At 34.1% G+C, this 16,491-nt stretch overlaps 1 protein-coding gene across 3 annotated transcripts in view; it reads right to left on the bottom strand.

Moving 5' to 3' along the window:
• Nucleotides 1-15,901, bottom strand: part of LOC102800650 (helicase ARIP4-like) — a 30,978-nt gene extending 15,077 nt beyond the window's left edge. The window contains exons 1-7 of one of the 3 annotated variants that reach the window (XM_085496781.1): nucleotides 15,615-15,901; nucleotides 10,118-10,674; nucleotides 7,828-8,081; nucleotides 3,726-3,923; nucleotides 3,264-3,487; nucleotides 2,247-2,613; nucleotides 799-966 (exon numbers count right to left, since the gene is read on the bottom strand). In XM_085496781.1, the coding sequence (XP_085352907.1) occupies nucleotides 799-966; nucleotides 2,247-2,613; nucleotides 3,264-3,487; nucleotides 3,726-3,923; nucleotides 7,828-8,081; nucleotides 10,118-10,617 (1,711 nt within the window). In that variant the 5' untranslated portion in view covers nucleotides 10,618-10,674; nucleotides 15,615-15,901. Of the gene's footprint in view, nucleotides 1-798; nucleotides 967-2,246; nucleotides 2,614-3,263; nucleotides 3,488-3,725; nucleotides 3,924-7,827; nucleotides 8,082-10,117; nucleotides 10,675-14,277; nucleotides 14,407-15,614 lie in introns of those variants that run through there. The other 2 variants (XM_085496779.1, XM_085496780.1) reach the window with 2 other exon arrangements.
• Nucleotides 15,902-16,491: the final 590 nt, after the last annotated feature.

Genomic DNA, 16,491 nt, shown 5'->3' with positions numbered 1-16,491 from the left:
CTGAAAACCATAGTGCCATATCCAGCATAGAGTACAGATTAACCACCCAGAAATGAACACACTGAAAACCAGTGTCATATCCAGCATAGAGTACAGATTAACCACCCAGAAATGAACACAATGAAAACCATAGTGTCATATCCAGCATAGAGTACAGATAAACAACCCAGAAATGAACACACTGAAAACAGTAGTGTCATATCCAGCATAGAGTACAGATTAACCACCCAGAAATGAACACACTGACAATCAGTGTCATATCCAGCATAGAGTACAGATGAACCACCCAGAAATGAACACACTGAAAACCATAGTCATATCCAGCATAGAGTACAGATAAACCACCCAGAAATGAACACACTGAAAACCATAGTGTCATATCCAGCATAGAGTACAGATTAACCACCCAGAAATGAACACACTGACAATCAGTGTCATATCCAGCATAGAGTACAGATGAACCACCCAGAAATGAACACACTGAAAACCATAGTGTCATATCCAGCATAGAGTATAGATTAACCACCCAGAAATGAACACACTGAAAACCATAGTGTCATATCCAGCATAGAGTACAGATAAACCACACAGAAATGAACACACTGAAAACCATAGCGTCATATCCAGCATAGAGTACAGATAAACCACCCAGAAATGAACACACTGACAAACATAGTGTTATATCCAGCATGGACTTTAATTTGAGTAGCCTCCTACACATTAATAATATAGTCTATGCAGAAATTGTTTTCACTTATATTAAATAAAAAAACAAAATAATGTTATAAACATGTCTACCTGCAGCCATCTCATTTTTCTTGTCTTCCTCTTCAAGGTCAATTACAATTTCTTTACTACCAGCTTTATTCTTTTTCTTTCGGCGTGAAAGGGTGAACTTTCGTAAGGTCAACAACCTGTACATTTCATAACCCATCAACAAGACTCCTCCTTTATCGTGCCAATCAGCTGAAAAGAGAACACGAGTTCATTGAAATGCATGCAAGATGTGTCTTTCAGTTACACTACTTAGTACACTGTTTCTAATATTTGAAAGAACTTTACTGATGTCTTTAAGACAGAGAGAAACTGGTACAGAAGCTTTCACAAAATTTTTGACATAAACACGCTTTATAGAAATATTATTAATAGCATTTCACAGTGCTAGAGAATGAGAAGAGTGAAAGGATGTATGTATGTATGTATCACTTGATACGTGATGTATTTGTGAAGTTTAAACTTCCAAGCATGTATGAAATTTGGCTCTGTGGAGCTGCATTTGTGATGACAGCTAGTCATATTGCATTTGATGGGACAAATAGGTGAGTGCATTTGTTCGTATGATGTACGGTAGTATGCATGTGTGAAGCAGATATATGGACACAACACATACTATTTGAAACAAAATGGCTGCTAGTCGGCCATTTTGAACTTCTCTCGAAAAATAAAATGATGAGCATCAAGGTTCCGTTATGTTCAGTTTATGTATAAAGTTTGAACTGAATATGTACATGCATGAAGTGGCTACCATTTGACCATCTTGAATCAGATCATAAAACCTAAATGGTTCATGCACTCTGCGCCACCATCTTTGTTACCTCAATCAAAATCTCCATTGTAAACCAGCATGCATCGGTTGTGATGTCACTACATGCGTCGCCTTAGGGTGGCGTTCCTCGGTAATGACACACTATGAATGAGGTATTTCTAGAGGTCAGGGTTCGTTTTTTCCTCGTCCGTCTCATCTGCAGTTGAATAATTTTTACTTCGATTTATTGACAGTTTTTTTTTCCAATGCGACTTAATTTCACTTGTTTTTTTAATTCTTGGTAATTAGTGTCACTGGCGATGAAGTAGTAAAAACGCAATTAACCGCAGTGCAGCAACTCGGGATAGACCATCCCGACGCAATGGGCAAATTATTACTACCCTAGTATTTTGGGTTTGCCAGCTCCGCACCCTTGATAGACTTGGTAACTTCTTGTAGACTTCCGTTTTTATCACTGTTTTTGTAAGGCTAACTATGTACAAAGGCGGGATTACCTTTCGATCAATACATGTTATTGTTTTAAAGATGTGCTAGACGAGGCTGACACTTGTAAACAATACAACGTGAATAAGCATCGCGGGCAGGATTTCAAGGATCGTGGGCGAAACTAAAGCGACGCGGATGTTTGTCTAAGCGACGCGGGCCCGCAGTGCTTGAAAGGCCTGGGGAGAACACTGAATACACATCAAAGACAACTTACCGATAACCTTGGCACGTCCCACAGTGGTTTTATAACTATCATTTAAGAGAAAAACATTAAATGTTCTATGGTATATCTCCTCAGTGTTCTGACATTCCTCTTGTGAAGACGTTGAGGGATCAGTGTTTTTTTTCATTGGCAGCCACATATCAAATTCAGCCATCCAGTTCTGGATGGTGTTAATGGGAACAATGCAAAGTATGCTTTTGGCAGTTGTGTTACGAAAGATAACGTCTATGAAGGAAATGACTTGTAGCGTCTTTCCTAGACCCATACTGTGAGCTAGAATGCACCCAAATCCAGAGCTACTTTTGAATCGCTGTAGTGACTCCACCATGTTGTCGTACAAGAAACGGATGCCACCAATCTAGAAAAAAAAATGAGTTCAGATGTCAAAAAATCAACATTATTTGACTAGACATAATTATTCAGGAAGTATACTTCTTTGGGGTTTACTATATATCAGCATTTAATCTGTGTCACATGTTGAACAACTTTCTGCAGTTAGTTCTACCATGGAGGTGTAAACATACCTCCATGGTTCTACTTTCAGTGAAATCTCAAAATTCTGGCGAATGCCTGACGAGATACGACAAGAACTTTACACAATCTTTTGAACAACTTGGGAAACGTATGATTTGCACAATTAGAAAAACATCTACAATAAAAGCACACATAAACCAAAAATGACATTTAATGTAACATGTATATAACACGTAGCCTGATATAGTCCACTTAAGGTGTCAACATATAAAATATTGAAGCAATCGGGCTAGCTGTTTTCAAGTCGAAAATAACACTTTTTACCAAAAATGACAAATATATTCATCAAAATTAGAGATTTATATATATTCTAATGAAATGAACAAATCTAAGAAAGGTTCACATAAGGAATTTATACCAAGTATCAAAGCAATCAGACTTTCCGTTTTCAAGAAGAAGTTAAATGTAAAGTTGACAATGACAGAGCAAATACTAAACCCCCATATTTAACCTGACACACACACATCAACTTACCTGGTGTGGCTTGACTGCTTTCGCAAGTTGTGGAGCCAGGAAAATATCGGGTTCATCAGGAGGGTGACTGACATTCACTAACACTCTACCCAGATGGTCTGGCTGGTTGAACTGATCATTGACGTGTGTCCCGCTATTTTCCAAATCATCATCAGCTCCATCGCTGTCATCTGTATCCACCATGACGTCCTCGTCCGAACTTGAAATTTCAATGACATCACAGTCTATGCAACAGAAATCAAGTTTGGCTTATACAGCAACAGTAATAAGGTTTCAACAAACTGATTTTTAATAATCTATAATAATACATTTGTTTGTACTAGTTGCAATCCAGGCCAATTAATTACTTGGAAACCGAGATTTACATGAAGGGTGATGCACTTCTAATATATAAAAGAACGAAAACATTAATGATAATTGGCAGGACGCTAGTTTTAAAACTAGAACTGCATTCTCTCTCACCTTCTTTCTGTTGTTCTTGTTGCCTTTTGGAGTCTTCTTCTCCACTACTACTGCTATCCAATACAATGCATTCTGGTTCATCCACTTTTAACAGCTTCTCAAATTCAGTTTTTAGATTGGGCATTGGAATCTGCCGAGCTACGTCAATTTTTTGATATGATAAACTCGGCATAATAGGTGCAGCTGATTGGGGTTTATCTGTAATCAAGAAAACAAGTGAAACTGTTAAAAGATTTACACACATGTACATGTAAGTGTATTTTATAAATATTTATCATAATCAAAGAGTGATATGTAATGTATATAATTTCATTGCAATACCACCCCGCCATTTTTATTAGCTGCGAAAATATTGAACAGAGTTCAACATTACTAGTACATGTAGATCACGCACACAGACTACCAAATATTGATCTAGGATTACAATTTTCTTAACTTAGTAGCACAACTGGTTCACTAAAAATTTCCAAAATATTAATTAAGCTTTACATTGATATGTATTTTCTCGCATTTACAATTGTTCGGATGGCTTAAGTACATGTACTAAATGTGATGAATTACACAATTTTATCACGCAATTACTACTAGCTTTTGAATTTGATAACCCAGCAGACTTCCTAAAAATGTTAATTTTAAGCCCTGCTAAACAAAAATTAAGTCGTTTCAGGATAATATTTAAATTACCAAAGACACAATTTTTTTTACATGGAATAGTCCCTTGTACAATGCATGTATTCAGCAATTGAGGAGACAACAAAAGGAAAGGAAAAAAAAAAAAAAGAGAGTCAAAAACCAAATAGAAACTGCCACACATAGATTGTACGGTAACCACTATGTTGTCTATCAAATTGAAACCTGTGTGTCAGAGAAATTGAATAGACATAAAAATAAAACAAAACTCATTGTGACTGTAAAATAATGGCACATATCTTCAAAGATTTTATGTTTTTTTTTAAATGGTAATTTTTTACATTTTTAAGATCATGGCAAGAACACTAACTATTTTAATTTCCATGTTATCATGAATCAATGAAAAACATATAATTTTGTAGCAGAAAAAAATCAGTGTCATAAAAATACAGCGACTTTCACCATTTATATTAAACTATCAAATTCGCCAAATTCCCAGTAGTAAAAATTATATGGTTAATAGTAATAAATTTTATAACTTAAGTTGCGAGTATTAGGCAAAGATAATGAAATTAGGTAAATGAATTTCATACACGTCAACACTACTACTTTTTGTGCAATGATCAATAATTATTCTAATAATAAACATGATGAGTAATACAGGAAGTCCATTGAAATTCCTTAAATAGCATTTCAAGACCTTTGTTAAATGTTAATGAAGTTAGCGTAAATTGACATTTCACATCATGAATTCTATCAAGATTTAACAGACAATACGAATCATGAAACCATGTGGAACAATGCAAGCATGCATATTAATTCGTTCGTACATATAGGTTTTCCTTTTGAATTAGACCACCAAAATATAAATGCAAGAATTTGAATGATAAACTGACATTATATTAGAAAGGTGTTGGTTTCCTTCATCTTAAATAGGTGATTTTCTGTTCAACCATAGTCTATGGTTCAACTGCGAGATCTTGTGAGTTGCGTGAGAGATGTGTGCCGAACGTCTGCCGCAAAAAACGAACAATTTGATTTTGAACTTAAATTTCTTTATTTTTGACAGGGGAATATCACACTTGAATACCCTTACTTCATCAAAATTTACAATTGTCCAATGTGTACAGCATGTTATTAAGCATGGAAATATCCCCCAAAATACTTTTGCATTTATCGAATCTCACGTGATGTTTGAGACCACTACGACGCTATGACTTTTGTTTGTAATGTCCTGGTTTTACGTTTGATTTCACGCATGACGCAAGATCTCACAGTAAACGGAAAATGGCCTATTAGCAAAAACATTAATTTATAAGAAATGTCACATACTTGTAGTATATTAATAGTACAGTAGTTTCTAAGAAATTGCCAATGTAATCCAAGTTTCTGACGAGTTCCACTTTCTCCCTGAATGACAACTTAACAACAATCTGCACAATAAGTACATTCCCCATCAGTGTTTTAATCAGCCGTCAATCAACACTTTGTTAAGCTACTACAAAATCCACACCAACATCATTTCACATTTGACAGACGTAATGCAATTATTACATACATGTAGCACATTACTATACATATTATTATTATTCATATTATTCATATTATTATTACTATTGTAATCACTATTACATGTATTAATTCTATGACTGGTTAAATTTATTAGTATGTTATTAGTGGCCTGAACTGTAGTGTAAAAAAATAATTATATTAAAAAAATATTCAAATTTCAAAATGTAAAAATGTACATGTCATATTTTATTTTGTTTTTGGGGCGAAGGACATGTCTGAATTTTAAAATAAAAATTTATGAAAAAGTCATGATTTATAACAATTTTAAAATAAAAACCAAAATACATATTGATTTTCAAAAACAAGTTGCCAGTAAGATTTACTTCAATTTTCTGGCTATAATTTATAGTTATTCTTATTGAAACAACTGTAGATAAAACATATACATATTTTATTACTAAGACAAGACACACTTTGCCACATGAGACAACTAGGCCGGGTCATCTACATCAATCAATACGATTAGATGGTTCAACTCATTAATCAGCACATGGATATATGATTGAGCTCACCTGGTCATAATCCAATTTATTCAATTTTATATTATACAGGATATTACACAATAAAACAATGGTGATACTTTGTACAGATAACTAAAACCTAACCATAAATCGGTTGCAAAGGCCACAGTATCAAGTATAATAAAAATAGAAACAGGTCATCAGAACTAATGCACACATTATTAATAACACATAACGAGCCATGACAAGGAATTTATGTGTTTTGAACAATAATTAACCAGTACAATTCAGATTGTATCAACAGAATTTGTGTCTGTTATCAATATTTAATTACCAATGATGTCATTTTTTTTAAAATAATCAATAATTTAATTATTTTTTCTTTCTATTTAGTTGAAATGTAAAGCAATTATTTTACCTCAATGGACTCTAACAATATTTTCTTTATCTTTCAAAAGAGCATTAGGTGAACACAATGGTTTTGTTGTCAGTTGTACAAAGTAAGCAGCTCAAATACTTCCAAGACCTTTTAATAAATGCTTCAAAAATGGACATATTTAAAAAGTCTTAACTTTTTTATGATTTTTTATGCTAATTTCATCACTTATTACAATAGTGTCAGTAATTAAAATTCAGTAATTTGTTTTTACTTACGTGTGCTTCGAAAACACTAAAGCACTTTTTTTTAACTGGTTTTTATTTTAACTGATTAATTAATCCTTTCAGTGGAAAAAAAAAATTAAAGTTACTTTACAGTAACTATGTTGTTATTAATGTCAGTCAATGGGGCACTGTGCTGCCTTCATGCAAAATTTGCGATATTCTCATGTAGGTACATTGTATTGATCTAATTTACTAATGCAAATCTGGAGACCCAAGCCACACACTGAATAGTGAAATATACGTTTTCACATCTGCATACATTGTTGCATACTGGATACCATCAAAATTTCAGTGTCCAATAAAAATAAAAATGTTATTCCTAACAAAAATTCATCAAGCCCATAAAACTACTCAATTATCCCTATATAGTACTGTACTGATCATCGGCACAATGTTTATGATTTTTTTTAAAACCCTAACTGTATCCAAGATATAAATGTGATGAACCACAAATAAACTTCATTACACGTATTAGCTCTGTTAGTAGCGCAACACTTACTATAGATAAAAGATACAGGTGTTTCTATAATCAAAATACATATATTTGAATGGTTCAGTATTCAAGAACTTAATATGCTTCTATTAGAATATAAAAGGGCAAATACAGTAATATTGTAATTTATCTTGATAGTGACAGGTGCATCAAGAAATAGAACAGAACACTGATAATCACAAACCTGTCCAATGAACAGGTGCATGACTCTAATTTTTAATTTCATCTCTTCTTCAAAAATAAGTGGAAACTGAAAGTGAAAGGATTAATTTTGATAACTTACCTAACAGTGCACTGAGATGAAAAGAGCCGTTACTAGTACTAGATTGTATTGGCATTAGAAACGGTGGTGGTGGCAATGGTTTTAATGGTGGTGGTGATGCAGCTTTGGTTTCCATGGTTTTCTGTAATTCAGATTGCTGTTTTTGGAGTTCAGCCTGCTGTTTTTGTAATTCCAACAATCTCTTTTTTCTGTTTTCCTCTTCTAGTTGAGCCTCTAAGGTGTCAGTCGCCAATTCTTTCTCTGTCATAAATTTTCTGAAACAAAAACAAAACAACATTTACGTAATGGTAATTGTAAACAATATAGAGTTGAGCGTTTTGTAAATAACAGTATTTTATTCATTCAAAATGTATTTGTACTTATTTCAATTTCCATCACATCCACATTACATTTGAACAATTTCCTTCATGTACAATAAGCGCAGTTACAACGCAGGATTTACTCCCGTAAAAGAAAGAAAATTACTCCACTGTATGCAAATGTATGCACCATCGCTTGGTGGCACAAGGGCACAAGTGATGTAAAATCAGCTTATTAAGGCATTTAGGGATATTAAATAAATTACAAACGGAAAAAGGTGCATATTAATGTAAAATACATTATTTTTTAGATTGAATTTATTTTTGCTGAAAAGACATTTTGGTTGTTTGTATAAAGTTTATTTTCATTGATTTTTGAGTTGAGTTGAATGTAAAATATAGAGAAAAACTTTTTTTAACTGGTTTTTATTTTCACTGATTAATTAATCCTTTCAGTGGAAAAAAAAAAAATTGAAGTTACACTAACTATGTTGTTATTAATGTCAGTCAATCTGGGCACTGTGCTGCCTTCATTCAAACTTTGCAATATTCTCATCTAGGTACATTGTTTTGATCAAGTTCAGCTGCTTCTATACTTGCAATCAATCTTCAACTGTGGTGATACATTATGTGTCTGTCAATATTATTTACTACTACCGTAAAATCTGTATTAGAAGCCGCATCTCTAATAGAAGTCGCACCCAATCTTTTTGAATAATTGAGAATCAAAAATTCATTATTTCTCATAAGTGTAGATGCTCTAATAGAAGCCGCATCCTCTCTGTTGCATTCTACCATTGTAATAGAAGTCGCGGCTTCTAATACAGATTTTACAGTACATATGTTTCTCAATCCAGGGTAATTTAAAAAAGATGTGGTGGTGTAGTTTTTAACAACTTATATGATTGAGATATTAATTCAATACAGCAACATTTAAAATTGTTTCATGGTTGTGGCTATTTTTTTACAAATTGAGTTGCATACTATTTAACATAATGTACAGTTATGTTTTTTGATAGAAATTTGATTAACTTTACACAGTGACACCTACATGTTTTTTGTACATTATATTAATTTATTGAAATAGGATATATTACTATTAATATATTGATTGATATTTATAATTAGGATACAATTTATATACAGAGTATCAGCTGAATCCGGTACAATTTTGACCCTCCTCCTCAAACAATTCTTTGTTTTACTGCCTCCGCAACAGCTTTGGCATGTGCTGGTAAATTGCATACCACATTTCAAAAAACATGGCAGCCGTAAGGAGCTACATGTATCTATATCAGTTGGAGGCTGTTTGTGATTTATTTTCCTGCTTTCAACACAGGTTAATTGCACTTGCTAAACTTTTCAACTGTATCTCTGTCTTGATGATCGATAAGTAAATAAACAGCTGAATATGAAAATGTCACTCTGGTTTTGATTTGACGATAAACTACATTGTGTCTAGACACTAATGGTCAATGATGGATGTCAGTCATTGATGTCGCTGTCGTCTGACCTCCCCATCAATGCTTTCTAGCAGTACTACATGTACATATATTATCAAAAGTAATGATAGATTTATTGATACAGAATTACTTCTTAGTTTTGCAATTGCCTTCAAGCAGTCTCAGTTGGCCAATCTTGACTTCAGTGATTTACCAGCAATCTAAATCACATTTATTTGTTACCCTGCTTTCAACTCAACACAAACCAAGCTTTACATTTCCTTTTAGTCAGCTACAAAGCGTCAGTGCTTCTATTTTTTGTTTTGTTTTGTCCAGAAATAGTATGAAATATTATATAAGTCAAGGCAAAATGTCAAAGTTGTTGGAAGCCATCCGATTATTGGTGTAAATCAGAGAGTAGTAAACCGCTACCCTAAAATGCTTTCAGTGAATACTGAAATGCAGGTTTCAAACCGACACATGTGATGACAAGGTGTATTGTGCATGTAAATCTGTTTTTGAGGCCAGAGGTGCATGTGTAATACTTACTTTATGTTTTTCCTTTTATTTGCTGGCTTTGAACTTTTCTTTTTCTTCTCCCTGGGCTCTTTTTTCTTTTTCTTCTCACCAGGTTCTTTCTTTTTCCTCTTTTTCTTTTTAGTTTCCCCATCCTGCTGTTCGCTTCCAGATTTCCTCTTTTTTCTTGCTTTTAATTTTTTGGGGGGCTTTTTTTCTTCCTGTTGCAATAGTTCCTCCGGCACACTAAGGAAAGCTGACGTCATGCAGTCTGGTTCATTATTTTGACTCATTGAAGAAGTTGTTGCCTTGGCAATCTCAGTTTCCAAGACAGCAGAGGCAGCCTCTGAAACATCTGCATCGTGGAGATCAAATGATGTACAAGCAACAGGACTGGATCCTGCCGGCACATCAACAGGTGATGGCGATCTTGAAGAAGCAAGTGATATTGACGAGACATCACTCTGTAATCCAGCTGGCAAAAATTCTTCATCATCTTCAGAATCAGTAAACATTGGCCCTTCAAACTCCATCGCAACTTTTCAGGAATTAATTGTAATTAGATTTTACAATATTTCTGGTCAGGTTTGCTGCAATGAATGAAATTCAAAATTAGTACATAAATATAAATATATGCATTTTGTCTTTGAAATTATTGTAAGCCACTAAGGTGTCTCTTTCAGCACATTAGCCTGGAGCATTGCCCAAAATTACAATCATCAGAAATAGCTGCTTGCAGACTTCAGTCAGACACTGCATATACTGGTACAATTACATGTATAGCAAATTTCAACTGGGCTACAAAAGTAGGTCTCCTTTCATTATGATAATCTATGATGAAAACTACTGTTGAGAAATTAAACGTTTCAAGAATTGGAAGCTTCACTTGTCATGAAAATGAACCAGCTCTCGATCAAAGAATCACAGACATACTAACAAGAAAATAACTTCTATTGTTTTCTAAAGATTTTGAACTGCTATGCTCAAAGATGCCTGAGGAGAACACTTGCACTAACAGTACGTACATTAACTAAGCATGTACCTTGTAAATCTACAACAAGGTTTTGCATCACTAGAAAGAATGAGAGCATACCGACCAAAATGTCATGATGATATGACTAATTACTACCATCTTTCATATCATTTACATGATATCACACTCTTGACAAATTAGGATACTGTAAAGGGGTTAATTATTCACTGGGTTTTAATTTTTCTTATTTCGCTGATTGGAAAATGCGCTAAATTAAAACCCAGTGAATATGTAAAATTTAGCATAGAACACAATATCTAAACGATAAAACCATGAATTTAAAACCCACTGAATATGTCTGGAATGGTAGATCAGCGAAACCAGTGAAAATTAGTAATTTTACAGTATGTTGCAAGCAATTGCAAGCAGGAAGGGGGCATGGCTATTATCTTTTTTTCAATTTTCCTCAAAGATAATTCAGTATTCAATTTTTATTTTTTTACTAACTAAAAACATAGGAACCAGTGAAATGGTTATAGCCAAAAATTGTCCAAAAGTTGCTATGGTGTCCTGTATTAAATTAAGAACCTAGTGCTTTTTGGAACAATAGTTGACTCGTTGTAGTTCTTTGTTTGATTGACAGTTTTGGCTTGACTTGATGAACTCATGACAGTTATGCATATGATGTATAGTAAGCATTCCCAATAAGGATCTTATGGTCCAATAAATTAGCATTGATTATCAATGGTCATAAAAGTGTTGCTGTAACTACAAAAGCATTTTATTGCAAATGTCTGTACAAATGTTAATATCACACCACAGACCCTTCTCAATGATATTCAGTTACAACTGTCAAGAAGGCAATTACAGTAACAAATCAAAGGAAACCTCAAACAATTAATAGTATTGTTTCAGTATTTCAAAATCTTTAGTCAGGGGTACCATGGTAAGGACTCAAATGCTTCATTCATTGCATGCATTTCTCTCATTCTTACAACACAATATATAATTTTCCATTCAATTTCCACAAGATGATAGTCAGACATTTTATCCACAGTAAATTCCATGAAAAATACAGTTTGTGGAGACAAATCCCAGGTGACCCAAAGCAAATTTAATTAAGCTCAGTGATGGATCTAATGCTACTAATTAGACTAATAATATTCAATTGCTCATATTGCATGAACAATCGCAAACTTTCAATGTGCGTCAGTTCCGATCACCACCTCACTTCACTTTCACATGACGATCACTTGTTCAATAGTTTACAATTAATCTTCACAGAATTGGATATACACTTATACATTGTATACCACTATTAACACAAAAAGTGCATGCAATGAACCGATCCATGCTCTTCTATTTGCATCAAAATGCTACCATACAGTAGTTCTGATCTGTAATGGCACCATTTACATCAACCTACATCATAGTACATTTACATGTACATGTAATGTACATGTACAATACTCATTACTGTAAATTAATTTCCCTGCTAGCAATTTGTAAATATCGATCATCAGCTTTCATTCAAACATTCAATAATGATCAGCTCAAGAGCTCCACATTGCCTATATCCGTATTGCAAGCAGAAACCTTCAGGTGAATTGGCAACTGTGACTGCCCAGATATTCAAAATGAAGAGCCTTGTTGATTGAATGATTGAATTAACTCAATAATATAAATTAGAACTCAAAATGATGTCGCCATATCTGAATTCGTCAATTTGAATTCTTCCAGTCATCTTTGATTTACAGAGATGTATATTTACAAAAACGATTATAACATCCTCAAACCTATGCCTTTGACTGTAACCTTCGCCCTTCACAAATTTTAAATAATTAATTTGAAGCACACAAATTAACTAAATAAAAGTCCATTAACATATAAATTATGATGTTAGACACTGACAATAAAACAGAGCTTATTTGGGCCACAATTACTACATGTACATGTATAAAGATATTTAGTTAACCATGTTTGGGCTTAGTTTACTGAGAAGCATTTATAAGATCAGTTAGGATACTATGGATGACTGGATAAGTGTTAACATGCCTCGTGCTTTACAGTGAGTACTGGTAGTTTTATTTCAAGTTGAAAAAAAAAAAAATTTGTCAGGTATGGAATGTATTTGGAATGTATTTGGAATGTATTTGGAATGTATTTTCAATGTATCACAAGAGGAGGAGGAAGAGAGAGGAAGCAAGTTTGTTTTAAGTTTGTGTACTCAAAACCATATAAATTGCTCAAAACATCAAAATAGTAAAATAAATAAATGTCAGTGAAAATAAATGGTTTCAACAGTAATTTCCAGGAAATAGTGCTTAAACACTATTTTTAGCTCTATGATGGAAGCTTTGGCATTTTGCATGTAGTTGAAGTAACAAACAGGTTCAAAGACAGAAATAGCTCTAGGTAACCCAAACAAAGAAGACATAAATTTTATCTGTATGAAAAAATCGAACAGGAAATACAGGTACTATTTAATTATTAGTAAATGCAGTTGTCAATGAACAGCCCTAATCATACACTGTACAGAAGGAATTGGATCGCTGAGAATAATGACCATATCAATAATTAATGAGGAGGGTCAGTGATAAATACGAGCTAAATCAGACAAACGACATTGGCCGTGACAATGAAAAATAGATACATGTACCTGTATTTAACAAAGGCAATATTTTTCGTTTCCTTTGACGTTGACCTTGACACTGTACCGTAATATCGTGATCACGGGGAACACAGTCACGGGTACCCGATAGAACACTATTTTAACAAAATGACATGGGTACTAATCCAGAAAACGGTAAAGTATGACATTAGCGTACTACGCGTTTTCCCGACGTGTCAGCTTAATGTACACTGTACCTAGTCAAACCCGGTAGTCAATGTCATGTGACAATTACTAACATTATTGGCAATTCATTATTATTAGTCATTGTTTACAATGACATCGAAACTACTAGAATGATATCGGGAAGAACGTAAAGGTTGTGACATAACAAGACTGCGTGTGTTTATGGAACATATACATGTACGCTTGAATTCAGTGTTCAGTGCGTTTTTTACTATGGCCATCGCGTGTGAATCAATGACTCGAATGAGTCAAAACCATTGATCGTAAAGTGACTATGCGACGAGTCGATGTCTTGCTAATTAAATGGCGTTAAACAGCCAGGAAGAACGTTTTCTTCGAAACATACGCAAATTTTAAGCTTACCTTACCTTCTTGCCTTGCTATTTCATGTCCCCTTTGTTCGCTCAGCAATCATTTTACGTTTTAATATAGACAATTTCTGATCATAAAAGAAAGGTCAACTTCCTGTTTCACAGCTTCCATTACATTAACCGGGAATTGTGGGTAACGCCGGTTTAGGTCATTTACCCAGAACCTGGCGGCTTAATACTTTATTACAATGTTCTCTGCCATATTTTTAATTAAATCATTTAAAAAAGAAACATTATTACGCCGACTAGTTTATATGCATGCTGTTGGAATGCATGTTTTTGTTAACTGTATAATATCACTCCCCTATTGTTGCCAAATTTTGTATTCCTTTAATTCAAACCAGAAGAACGATCACGTGACTTATTACATTATTTTATTATTACATTGCCAACAACATATATTTATAAATGACACAGTCGTCTGAGCTACAAGCACGTAATATTTCCGCTATCTACATGGTGTCGCTAACAGCGATGATAAACAACGGAAGTTCTGTGGTGAATGGGCAAGAAACGGATTGAAAAGGTCAATGACATTTTGGTCATTGCTTGGATTATGTATAACACATATTTGCCTGGACAATGTTTTGAATAAAAATGTATTTCAACTGTTATTATATTTTTAGTTTTCAATGGGGGGAACTTTGTGAAAACCTTTTATTCATCAACATTTTTATTTATGTTTTATTCACAAACGGTATTTTTTAGTATACTCACGCAAAATAACCGTGAAATACTAGGCGATATTGATATACTAGTAAGATGTTTCCTATTACATCCCGAATTCGATTAAACTTACATTATGTCCATGTAATATAGTACCCCAGCTGTATGTCTACATACGTTGACCATGTAAATATTTCGCCCTACTAACCGTATACTGCAAATGCATTAATTATTCATATTATTTTAGATTTATTGGCAGGGTAAAATAAAAGAGCAATACCATTCATAATTTTACTATGCCAAATAAGTTAACGTAGAGACTACACCATAAATTGTTTAGACTGCGGAAACAAAACAGAACGTAGGCAGAGCGTTGTGTTGGTATGCCCAACTGTCACATGACAGTCGCTCTTTCTACGAGTACATATTTTAACATTGCACTCAGTGTATAATATGATGCAATCTTATTTTCAGTGTAAATACATTGAAATTGCGAGCAAAACGACAATGTTTAAACGCCATACTCGACTGCGTGCCCACTCACGCATGATGCGTATATAAGTACCCGGATCAGTAATAAAAAAAAAGGTAACAGTCGAGACGTCAGATAGTCTCTGCACACTAGTGGAGAAAACGAGATACTATTAGAGTGAGTATACTTACCCTAGTTGGAGGTTATTATTATGAATATGTTCGACCTGTTCTTTCATTTATCGTTTTGTAAATACTTGATAATCTCATATCAATTTCCAGGAATTCATTAATAGTCAGTCACAGTTCACAGAATTAAGAGTTTGTGTACATACTTACAGAATTTACCTAGAAGCGTCACGGTGTTTCCTGAAACATACGAATTACTATTAACCCGCGCTAAATCATTAACACAAAGCTGATATATATGTATATACGAGTTTTACGAGTGTCACACCGCTGCCATATTGCGCACCCACGCAAACAAAAAAGAAATACCCCGGATCGGAAGCAAACTGGTTTTTACCGGGAAATGGTACACAAAGACACGGAGAAGGACACAAAACATATTAGTCTCCGTGGTATATATCGACACGTTTTCAGATTTATTGAGCCAGATCCCGGTGGTGTCAGACTAGTACTAGTAGAGACAGGTAATTGAAAACTTAGGGTGGGCTACAGTCCCTCTATAGTCTATAGAGGGACTGTGGGTGGGTCGTATAATTCTTCTGACACAAACTTTAACGACGCATGAATAATAACTGCTGAACTGAAATTCTTACAGAAACTCCGCTAGAGGGCTGAAAAAAATATGTCAATTACACGTATCTTCACCGCCAGGTTTTACTGAGCTATTAATCGCCCTACCTAATGCGTAGGTTGGACCATAATTCACTATGTTCTTCAAGTTCGCTACCTCACCTGTAATACGTCGAGAGCTCATACTTACCCTGGTATATCCTTGTATACATCAATGAAATGTCAAATCTCGCATTTTGGCAACATAAATAGTACACATCTCAATTTTTTTAGCAGTGTTTACATTTTAAACAGGAGTGCGTCTCCCAGA

Source organism: Saccoglossus kowalevskii, chromosome 3, assembly GCF_978046115.1.
Source record: "Saccoglossus kowalevskii chromosome 3, keSacKowa6.1, whole genome shotgun sequence".
Lineage (NCBI taxonomy): Eukaryota > Metazoa > Hemichordata > Enteropneusta > Harrimaniidae > Saccoglossus > Saccoglossus kowalevskii.
This window is presented reverse-complemented; position numbering and strand designations above follow the sequence as displayed.